Source organism: Juglans regia, chromosome 13, assembly GCF_001411555.2.
Source record: "Juglans regia cultivar Chandler chromosome 13, Walnut 2.0, whole genome shotgun sequence".
NCBI lineage: Eukaryota > Viridiplantae > Streptophyta > Magnoliopsida > Fagales > Juglandaceae > Juglans > Juglans regia.
In genome coordinates, this window is record NC_049913.1 from 15931439 (window position 1) to 15943584 (window position 12146).

General features: G+C 37.3%; 1 protein-coding gene across 1 annotated transcript; it reads right to left on the reverse strand.

Annotated features, from left to right (window-relative positions):
• Positions 1-11439: 11439 nt before the first annotated feature.
• Positions 11440-12146, reverse strand: LOC109015877. Its single transcript, XM_018998323.2, has 2 exons — positions 11998-12146; positions 11440-11918 (listed from the first exon to the last, which is right to left on the reverse strand). Exons 1-2 carry the CDS (start codon positions 12103-12105, stop codon positions 11592-11594), a joined length of 435 nt encoding a protein of 144 aa, XP_018853868.2. The 5' UTR covers positions 12106-12146; the 3' UTR covers positions 11440-11591.

Sequence of the window (12146 nt, forward strand, 5' to 3'; positions counted from 1 at the left end):
ATTGTTGAATCTCAGGTGGACGGAAAAAGGAGACATTTGGTTAGAGTGTTCAAGGCAAAATCCATTGCAATCTCATCTCAACCCATGGAGTTAATGAGGAGCAGAAATGGCCTAGGTAGATCAATGCCCAGTGTATGAGGAACCCGGCCCATGAAATTTGTGCCTTACAGATGTAGTGCACGTAGGCCACGTGGAGTCCGCATTGGAGACGCTAGTTCAGATGATGAAACGCAACCTCCAAGCCATCCATTGGAGACTCCTTCTGCGAACCCATGTCTGGAGACTGAGGCAAACACAAAACCCTCCCCGAGGGAACAACTGGATCCTGTTCAAAGTAATCAGATTGGTATAGTTGACAATGATATACGAGGTGAATTTAATGGGCTATATCATTGTTGTGTAAGATTGCTTTAAACGCATGAGACCCCTAACGCAACCTTATTGTTATTATGTCATACAGGTGAGGATGTATCGTCTGTGCCTGTATCCAACTAGGCACAGACGAGACGTGGTCGCGGTCCGGCGAAGTGTACCGAATTTGAGAAATTACGTAAGTATGGAAAAGTGTTGTTGAAGATAAATAGTGGAGAAACAGCACCATGTTGCGAGAATTCAAACATGTTTACAACACGATTAAGCTGGATCATTAAACATCACTGCAACATGAGCTACCCCAGATGGAGTGATGTACCCCAAGAGCACAAGGATGAATTAATTGATCGTGTTCGGGTAAGACTTTTATACTGTGATGTTGATAATTAAAAATTTATACCATATATAATTCACGAGTGATGACCCTAAATTTTAATGGGCTATGCAGGGTGATTTTGAATTGGATTGGGACTTAGAGAACCATCAATTGGCTGTGACTAAACAGCTTCGTAAGCGTTTTAATGCCTTCTACCACCAACTGTATCAGATATATATGTCATATGGCAGCCATGATGAGGCATTGGCGACTGGGACTAGTTTGGTCACCCCCCTAGTATGGTTTAAGCTATGTGAACGATGGGGTAGCGAGGCCTTCCAGGTATGCATTATGTGTGTTCAATCCAAACCCAGAATGAAGTTGGGATATTTATTACTCTATGTACTTTTGCTTAAAATGATAAAATTTACTTGACAGAAAATATCAAGTAAAAATCGGGACAATAGAAGGATGCTGAAAATTAACCACACAACTGGTCGCAAATCCTTTGTGAGGATGCTAGAAGAAAAGGTATAAGGTTTGAAAGCTCATATCATGGCAACCACACACTCACATATTGTTAAATTTAGGTCGTAGATTTTCGTGAAAGGGGTATGCTATATCCCCATGCTTTCTCCCATATATGATCAATAACTTTTGTTTAGCATTTGTTTGGTTAGTCATTTATTAGTGATTAAGTTATCCATGCCATATGTAACATATTATCTGAACTGAATATGTTACATTCACACGTTCCACACACATGTAGCGTGCTGAAAATGCAAATTTGGTGGACTTCTACAAGGAAACCCACTGGTCGAAGAAGAAAGATAAATTTGTGACACCTGCCACCAAAGACATTTATGTGAGTATATTCTAGCAGATTTTTTGGTATGTTAAAAATGCATTATTAGGACATTTATCAGATTGAATCTTAAAAATGCATTATTAGGACATAAAAGTGTGTAATCGGTTCATTATGTCCTATTGCAGAAGGATATGGTAGGAAAGCTGGATAATCTAGAACTAGATAAACGAACTGACGAAGCTGCAGCGGGTGTCTTCAGAGAGGTACTTGGGCATCGACCGGGTTATGCAAGAGGATTGGGAGAGATGGTGGGAGAGATGGTGATCCCCGAGTCTACAAGACAACGCTCGTTGGCACGAGAGAGAGAGTATATAGCTTTGATTGAGAAACATAAGAAAGACGCTGAAGCTTCCAAGAGTGAGATGGAGTCAATGAAGGCAAATATGGAGGTTATGATGGAGAAACAACAGGAAACCGATCGTATGCTGAGGGCCATCTTCGCTGCAAACCTGTCCCTCAGTGAGTCTCGATATTTTTTGTGGGAGAATATGGGTTGCTTTTTTTGGGGCATTTTTTGGTGCATTTTTGGCATAAGATGGTGGATTGACAAGATATATATATATATATATATATATATATATATATATACGGTAGTGCTACAGGTACACGCCAAGCGTACCTTTTGCGTAACCGGCTATTTACGTGGCATTATTATTAAAAAAAAAAAAAAAAAAGAAAAACAAAAATTGAATCAGACAAATGAAATGCCATCACGAGCGGCAAAACCAGATCTAAACGAAAAGAAGAAGAAAAACAGCAACGCAGTGCATTGTGAATCGATTGTCTACTTGCCGTCGTCGAACCCATCCCAGAAGAAACTGGGTCGTTGTGCCGTCGAGCCTTCATCTGCGTCGGTGGTCGATTTCTGTGTTTGAGAGAGTGCCGTCGTGGGTAGACTAAGGTTTGATTTTATTTTCCTCTGTTTTATGCTTCTATTTTTTTATATCTTTGAACAAAGGGTAGACTGAGAGGTTTGATTGTATTTTCCACTCTTTGATTCTTGGGCGAGGTTTGTCAACCTGGATTATTGTTTATAGAAACAAAATGGATGGATTTTTTTCCCATTGCAGTTCTTTACATTGAAGTTGTGTAATTTTATTTTTCCCCCTTTTGGCTATGGGTTTTGTTCTCACTGCAGTTCTTTTTCCTATTGAAATGCAAGCAAAAATCTGAAAGTTCACATTAAAGTGAGAGGGGACAAATAATTTTTGCACCTGGACTGTAAAGTAAAAGCGAGAGCCACATTTTATTTGTTTTATTTGTGATGTTTTTCACGTACAAGCTAGTGCTTTTGAGCGTGAGGATGCATATAAATATATATTTCATGTTGATTTGGAGAGGAAGAAAGCAAACGCAGCAGGTCCTGAATGGTGTTTATAACATTTGCAATATTAGCTTGGAAATAGAAACAAGTAGTGAAATTAATTGTCATATGCATTTGTAAAAGAAAATAGAATGACCATCCAGTCAACATGAAAATCTAGTGTCTCACACGATTCACTCCAGCAGTTTTGTTTATTTTAGGAAAGTTTTGTTTATTTTAGAGTTTTTCATTTAGGATGGACTAGTTGTATGGCCAGTTTTAATTCCTCTTGTGGAATCATGCAGTTCAATCAACGGGTTCAACATGGAAAAAGGGGAAGAACACCCATCGATGCTAATACCATGTAACTCAAATCTCCCAATCGCGGTATGTTATATTTATATTTGTAAGACTATGTTTGTAACAGCCCGCTAGAAATTCATTGGTAGAATTTCTATTGACTTTAGGAATCTCGTGAAAACCCCATAAGTTTTTACGAATCGACCAATCGCATAAGTTTTAGTCTGTCAATATAGTCAGTATTATCACTCACTATGATGCTAGTAATATGAGTTTAATTATTTGAGGTAGTTAGAAGTGTCAGAATGCGTTATGGTCTACGCCATTAGACTCAGAGGATTATTTAGGATTTTATGGCGCAATAACTTATTTTCATAATTCCGGACGAAACGTCTGTTGAAAATTGTGAAATTATTTTTAGAGGCACTTCGGGGTTGAATTTCGTTAAACGATTTTCACTATAAGTTAATATGAATATTTAGAATTTTTAGTACTAAGTTTATTATGTATTTTTTTGGAGTGAATAGTAACCTCGATAAGCGCACCCATTGCAGTGTTTTCAAAATCACAGTGTGGAATGTCCAAATTAGGTTAGAGAAGTTTTATTTGGACACTTGGCAAGATTTTAGCCACACTTAGTGAATGGTATTAGACACTTGACACAAAGAAGAACCATTAGATAGATTTGTGAAGGAATCAAGGTGTGAGATCATGCCACCTAAGCAAAGTTGTGTTTCATCTGTTCAACCAAATTGTGCCAGACCAAAGAGGGTTTCAACCCTAGCAAAACCCTAAATGATTGGAATCCAATTGAAACCCCAAAAGCTTGGTTGAAACCAAAACCCTAAATGGTTTTCCCAAACCCTAAAGTTGGCCTCCAAACCCTTTTTAATCCGATTTCTAGCATTGTGTTTAATCACTTGATTAAATCACTTCCACATGCTATTAATTAATCAAATCCTTGTTATGACATCATTATTCAACCTTTTAAACCTTGAGAATTTGATTGGGCCAAGAAAAATTGATTTTGGGCTTGATAGCATCTCAAACCCTAACCAAACCCCCTTTAAACCCCAAATTGAAGCCCACTTGGTGGGGCCCACCAAGGCCCACGAAATTGGCCACCTTGGCAAAGCTTCTTGGAGAAGTTTCCTCCCCCACATGGCAGACCATCCACTGCCATTGGCTGCACCCAATAGTGCCTTGATGTGAAGGAGAAATCCACTCCATCAACCTCCATCTTTCACAGCTGCTGCAAGCAGTCTCTGCCCCTCTCTATTCTCCACTTTATGTCACATATCCACCTCCAATCAAGGGTCATTCAAGCCCATAACTTCTCCCTCCAGAAGTCTAAAGTCGTGCAAGACATACTTCTCTCCATTTTATCACTTCTTTCTCCCGTTCTTAGAGAGAAACCCAAAAGAGCTCTCTCGGGCAGATTTCTGGGACTTTTTGCGTGGCCATTTACGACCCTTTGTAAGTATTTTCGCACGATGATTCCTTCACATAAGTTGTTCGTCTTTGAGTCTAGTTTCCGTGGATATATTATTAGTCTCATTCCATTCTCAGTTGGTCGGTCAAAAGTATTTTTAACCATGGAAAAGTCATTCTGGGCGTGAAACTGGAGAGTATGTTATGTTTTGGAAGTTTTGACCAAGCTAATGGACTTATCTTGGTCCGAAAATTTTATGGAGTGTTGTTAACATGTTTTTATGAATTTTCATTGAGGTTTTGTTGCATGAATAAAGCTTTTGATTATAGATTTGCTTAGAGTTAGAAACTTGAAAACTGGAAGTGGAAAAACAGTTTCTGTTTGGTGAAAGTTTGAATATTTCGTGGTTTAATCTTATTCCAAAGGTTTTGATATTTTTATATGATGATCCTAAGCCTCTTATATACATGTTAGGATGTTATTTCGAAGCTATTTAGTATTATTTTTTAAAGATATGATTTTCTATTCAAGAGGATTTCGGTTAGGCCTAAACTTTGATGTTTTTGAGTTAGATCCATGTTTTATTAAATTTTAGCCATGTGATTTTAAGTTTGATGGTTGGATCTTCTTTAGGACACATTTTTAAACCATGTGATGTGTTAGTTTGAAGATCACATGTCTTTAAGCCATGGATCAAGAGATTGATCATAGTTAGTTGGGAAAATCAGTTTCTGTTTTGGACTAAGTTTAAAACCAAAAACTCCAAGTGTTGTTTTGTGTTTTTTGGTGAGTTTTGTTTGATGTTTTAAAGCATGTTTGATCTTAGGATGATGTTATGAATATGTTAGAAGTAAGATTTGATTTTTTTGGAATTCTTGGAGATGTTTTTATTAAGGTCAAAACTTGTGATTTAAGGTTTACTTTTTGTTAAAAAGTTTGGGTCTTTTTACAAAAAGTTTGGTATTGATAATTAGCTTTTTCTTAATGGATAGTTTTAAGGGTGTTTTTAAACTTAGGATAGGAAGATCTTTGTTACAAGATTTTGGTTTATTCATGAGTTTTGGAACTTGAAAGAATTGCAACCAAAATAAGACAAATGGCCTATGTAGGTTTCGGCCATAGTGAGTTTTTCATAGTTGTGATTGGTTTTAAATTTTTCTGAGTTGAGATTTGAGTTTGGGACAAAATTTACATGAGGAATGAAAATTTTGGTAATTTTTTTGGAATTAGGATATCAAATCCTTAAGTTAGGGGGTAAAATGGTCATTTGCCCACATGTAGAGGGTAAAATGGTAATTTTACTCTAAGTTGTCTCTTTTCACATTTCTAATTGTTAGTAATTAATTTCTAACTTTTAGAATAACCTTTTACAGTTCCTCGTGTTTCGCGCTTTATTCTAGTAGAACGCGACGATCGAGGTAAGTTAGCTTTTAACTTACTATTAGTTTAATGTGTATGAGTGATAAGTAAGGGAACTAAATTGTATGTATGCATGTTATCATTGTGCCATGCCAACTCATTACATATTTATCTGTTACATAGAATTTATTCTGTCATGAATTATTCATCTGTTACAAAAGATATTCTGTCACGTATTCCTATACATTGCAAGCATGTCATGTTAAGTTAAGTATGCCATCTGTTACATGTATTTCATGTCGTGTAAGATTCACTGTCACATGTTACACTATGTTATGAAATGTTGTCTGTTATATGGTATGCTATGTTACGAAATGTTGTATGTTACACGTATGCCATGTTATGAAATGTATTCTGTTACATTTATGTCTTGAACTATGTCATGTCTGTCATCTTATGTTCATGTCATGTTGATTTAGTTATTGATTTTTCGCTCTTTTTGCAGAATGCTAGTTACCCGACTCCTCTTATGACTACAAGCTCCGCTACAAGCAGAAGAGTTGAAAACATAGGGGATGTAGTTGAGGATGGCATTGCCGGGACATCTCAGTTAGAGGATGTAGTTGATGGTGATACGATTGAGGAGCCACAGTCGGGGATGAAATTTAATTCTTTTGAAGAGTTAATGAATTATTATAAGCAGTATGCTAAGAAATGTGGGTTTGGGGTGATGACAAGAAGGACTGAGAAGGGGGATGATGAGACTGTTCGATATGTCACCCTTGGTTGTGCCCGTGGTGGGAAGGCCCGGAATAGGACGTTGAATGTCGCCAGATCACGTCCGACAGGAAAAACAGAATGTAAGGCAAATATTAATGCCTTAAAAGTTGATGGAAAGTTTCGATTAACAACAATTCATAATATCCATAACCACGGCCTGAGTCCAAAGAAATCTCGCTTCTTTCGATGTAATAGAGAAGTGAGTGACTCCGTAAAAAGAGTCTTAGATATCAACGATGAAGCTGGCATCCGAATGAATAAGAGTTTTGGATCTCTCGTCGTTGGCGCTGGTGGATTTGAGAACCTTCCATTTTTGGAAAAAGATTGTCGGAATTATATCGACAAGGCAAGACATCTATGACTTGGGAAAGGTGGTGCTGGAGCACTTCAAGAGTATTTTTGTAGGATGCAGTGCAAAAATCCCGATTTCTTTGCACTGATGGATTTGGATGATGAAGGGAGGTTAAAAAATGCCTTCTGGGCAGACCCCCTTAGTAGAGAAGCCTACCAATACTTTGGTGATGTGGTCACATTCGACACTACATACCTGACGAATAGATATGGGATGCCATTTGTACCATTTGTTGGTGTAAACCACCATGGGCAATCAATTCTGTTGGGAGCATGATTGATTTCTAGTGAGGATACGAAAACTTTTGTGTGGTTATTCCAGACCTGGTTGAAGTGTATGGGTGGTATAACTCCGAAAGCTATTATCACCGATCAGGACAGAGCGATGAAAAATGCAATTGCTGTTGTCTTTCCAGAAAGCTGACATCGACTTTGTTTGTGGCATATACTGAAAAAAGTTCCTGAAAAGCTTTCCTCCTATGCTTCCTACAAAAGTGGGATGAAAAATGCCTTGTTGAAATGTGTTTATGACACCCAAAGTGTTGAAGAGTTTGAGAAATCTTGGGATCAGTTAATTACCACTTACAATTTACATGAGAATGCCTGGCTGAAAAGTTTATACATTGAGCGTGAGCATTGGGTGCTAGTCTTCTTGAAAGAGTGTTTTTGGGCTGGAATGAGTACGACGCAGCGCAGCGAAAGCATGAATGCTTTTTTCGACGGTTATGTTCATGCCAAGACAAACGTAAAAGAGTTTGTCGACCAGTTTGATAGTGCATTGAAAAAAAAAATTGAGAATGAAAATAGCGAGGACTTCCACTCATTTAGCGTTACCATTCCATGCATATCTAGATCTCCAATCGAAAAAAAATTCCAAGAGTTGTACACAAATGCCAAATTTAGGGAAGTTCAACTGCAACTTACCGGCATTATCGATCTGGATCCAGAGTTACTTAAAATGGATGGTGCAGTAAAGACCTATCTGGTAGAGGATGAAGTTCGTGTGGAGGAGTTTACTAAGTTGGTTAAGTATTTTGTGGACTTTAGTCAAGAAGATGTAGATGCAAAGTGCTCTTGTGGTTTATTTCAGATGAGGGGTATATTATGCAAGCACATCTTGGCCGTATTTAAATGTAACGGGATAAAATCCCTACCAGAGAAGTACATTTTAGATCGATGGAGGAAGGACATCAAAAGAAGATACACATTAATCCATAGCAGTTATGACGCAGGCGATCAGCGGCCAGATGCTAGCAGATATTCAAGTCTATTGAAAATCTGTTATAAAATGATTACTCATGCAGCGGGTTCAAAAAAACATACTGAGGATGCCACACAAAAGTTATATGCTATGATTGACTTATATAGTGAGAATGAAGAACCCCCATCGTTGACCCTCACTGGTTCCAATGTTGATTGCACGACAAATGAGACAACCACAGTGGGTAGTTCAAAGCAAGTACTCAGTCCAGTAGTTGTTAGAGGGAAAGGTAGACCCTCATCTCTCAGAAGAGCATCCAGGATGGAGAAAGAAATGCGGAAAGTTAAAGGAAAGACGAAAAAAGCACCAATAAATCGGAAACGTAAACAGGTGCACTTTATTCAATTTTAAATATACATGTTTATGCGGGTTATTTTATTTATGCAAAAACTAACAAATGGCCAATTCTACTTGTTTATTAGAGAGATGAAGGAGATACACCAGTGCCAAACACATGCAGGAATTTATTTGGCCCATCAGAGATAGATATATCCAATGTTGGTTACTTGCAACTATATTATTTTTTTATATTAATATTTGAGTTCTTATATTTATGTATTGATTTTTGTTATTTATGACCAGCATATTCAAGACAGATTAGTTAATGTAATTGGTGGATCCCAGCTGAGAGAAACAGTGAGTGGGAGTCAAGAAAGTGTAATATTTCTTGACTTTTTACATTCAATTAGTAACATCGAAATGACACTAATATTTACATATTAATCCTTACAGATGCAATTTGATTTGGATGGATCACAACCGATGTTGATTGGGTTGGATGGATCACAATTGGTGCAAATTGGACTCCATGGATCACAACTGATTCAACCATGGTTGGGTGGACAAAAGAACTAATTTACATAATATTTGGATATATAGTTTATGTGGTTGGGTATTTAAACATTTTTGTTGAAATTAAATTGGATATGGGGCTGTTGAGCCATGTAATCACTGAATGTAAGTTGATTTTTTGTAATCACTTTTTGTAAAATGGGACCTGGATGGATATGAGCCATGTAATTACACCTGGCCAATATTATGGTACAGAAGTTTTCTCTAGATGTCTTCTTCAATCCCTAATCCCTTAATTTGGTCTTCTTCTTAATTGCCTGATAAATGGATTTCAGTTTTACTTATGTGTACCATCAATTCCTTTTGAAGATTCTTACTTTCAACTTATCTGGTTGCTGTATTTCATTGTTTAGTTGTTAGCTTATGATTATCTTATAACATTGAGCTTTTTTTCAGTTTTGAGTATGTGCTGCTATTGCATTATTGGACATGTTTGTGTGTCACAACTTGATCTGTGTGCCTTCTCTTGTTTTCTTTCTGTTTGGTGTCTTATGGCTTACTTAAAATATATAAATGATCAAAATTGTTATGTTGATCTGCACTTTAATTTTTATAGGCATCAAGGAATCTGACACTAGATTAGCTGCACCAAGTCAGTGGGATCTAGTATCTGATAAACAATGGATTTTTTATAAATATGTTTTATGGTGCCTTTCTGAAATTTCTGTTTCATATTTTATCCCTTGCAAGCGTGCTAGAACAGGATTTTATGGGGATTCTTTGGAGTTTTAACTTGAGCAGACAAGATGCCATCTTGAATATGTTTAACTCATACTATCATGCCAGTAACAGTTTGACATATGATTTCTACTTTCCCAAACTGCAGTTTGTTGTTGGGCTAGGTGACAAGGTTTCCCCGACTGACATAGAAGAAGGCATGCGTGTGGGGTGAGTTGACCTTCATTCTGTCATTGCAGGGTTGATCGCAATAAATATCAGATCCAGATTCCCTTGCCTCCGAAAATTGACCCAAGTGTGACCATGATGACAGTTGAGGAAAAGCCTGGTGTGACCTATAATGATGTTGGTGGATGCAAGGAGCAGATTGAAAAGATGCGAGAAGTGGAATTATAATTTTTGCCCATGTCATTTTTCATTATGACGTATTTATTTCTTTGTTAAGAAAGACTTTCAGGTGGTTGGCATGCATGCATTACTGATATTGATTGTTATTCTAGGTTGTTGAGCTGCCCATGCTTCATCCTGAGAAATTTGTGAAGCTTCGAATTGATCCTCCAAAGGGTGTTCTCTGCTATGGTCCTCCAGGAACGGGTAAAACTCTTTTAGCTAGAGCAGTGGCTAATAGAACTGATGCTTGCTTCATTCGTGTTATTGGGAGTGAGCTTGTTCAGAAATATGTTGGGGAGGGTGCTCGAATGCTTGCTTCATTCACATATTATTGCAAGTATTGTCATCTAACAAGTCTTTTTCTGCTGCAGATGGCACGTTCAAAAAAGGCTTGTATTGTATTTTTTGATGAAGTTGACAGAGAAAGACTTCCTTGATGCCGTGAACAAAGTCATCAAGGGATACCAGAAGTTTAGTGTGACGCCCAAGTACATGGTCTACAACTGAGCATTGTTGTTTTGATTCTTTCCCTAAGAAAAAACCTTGAAAGCACTTGCCACACATTTTGAAGTGGGGATGATACGAATAACCACATGGTTCATTTGAGGGCTGTTATAGTTAACATTTGGAACTTGCATCTGCTCGGACTATATAATTGTTTCTCATGCTGCATAAATTATTGGCGACCAATACTTTTTGTATCTTCAGCTTCCGTGAATGTCACTTTGTAAATGGCATAGGTTAATGCAGGTTACTTCTTACTTAATGGAAAGATTATGTATTTATATTTATGTCTAGCTATCAATGTGGACTTCCTGTTAGGCTATGGAGAAACATGACCAGCATAATTGACATGCGGTCTTGGAAAGTATCTTCAGCTTCAATATCTCAATTCCTTTAAATTATCTCTTGGAAGGATTCAAGGAAACGGTTCTGATTATATAGGTAACTTGACATGCGGAAGTCAAAACTCGTGTGAAAAGCAAGTATGTTCGGATGGTAGTTCAGGGCAGGGTAACGGGAGCAAGTGTCCAGTGGTTTTGAGATAAAATACATGCTTTTTTCCTTGCTTAGTAACTGAAACACTGTCCTACTTGACTCGTAGTTAAATGTTGCTTAATAACTACAAGTCATTAACATAAAAATATCAAACACAGTAGCTTCATCCAGTTTCTTCCACAACTCATTAACATAAAAATATCAAACACGGTAGCTTCATCCAGTTTCTTCCACAACTCATTAACATAAAAATAAAAATACAAAAATGACTTACACTTTGAAAATATTCTGAGTGTCTTAATCTACACAATCATACTAATCCTAAGTCACTTATCGACAACACAAATAACATGCTACAACAAATGTAAATGCCCAATACACCCGGAGTAGTGTGCGTGAACGTCTTAATTCAGCTTCGCGTACAACAAGCGCCATCTCCTTGTTCACAACCTCCTCATTTCTATGGGATAGCTCCATCTCTTTCATCTCAATCTCATCAGCTCTTTTACATAGATCAATCTTGCTCTTTTCGATATCATCCAGTATTTTCTTCAGCTCTTTCTTGGTTCTTAATAGTTCATTGTGAATTTCTCGAAGATCGGACTTCTTGTATTCATCCTCTTCTACCCACTTGAAATACTTACAATATGGTAATCCCTAATCATTTTAAACATATTTTGGAAACATGTTAGATTCACATAATATTAAAAATTTTATTAAACATGAATGTAGTTACCTTTGTGTTGTACTTAGGACACCCTAAGAAGGGTCGTCCTGGATTTCTTGTAGTAGATGAGTATCTCACTTGGGCTTCAACTTCACAAAAGCATAATGGTTGACCCATACTTCGTTTACCAACAGATGAAGAAGAGCCCGTGGTGGATG

Coding starts and splice junctions, on each gene's coding strand:
- LOC109015877 (XM_018998323.2), bottom strand. CDS start 12,105: ATGGGTCAACCATTATGCTTTTGTGAAGTTGAAGCCCAAGTGAGATAC. Junction 11,919..11,997: donor GTCCTAAGTACAACACAAAG/GTAACTACATTC, acceptor TAAAATGATTAG/GGATTACCATATTGTAAGTA.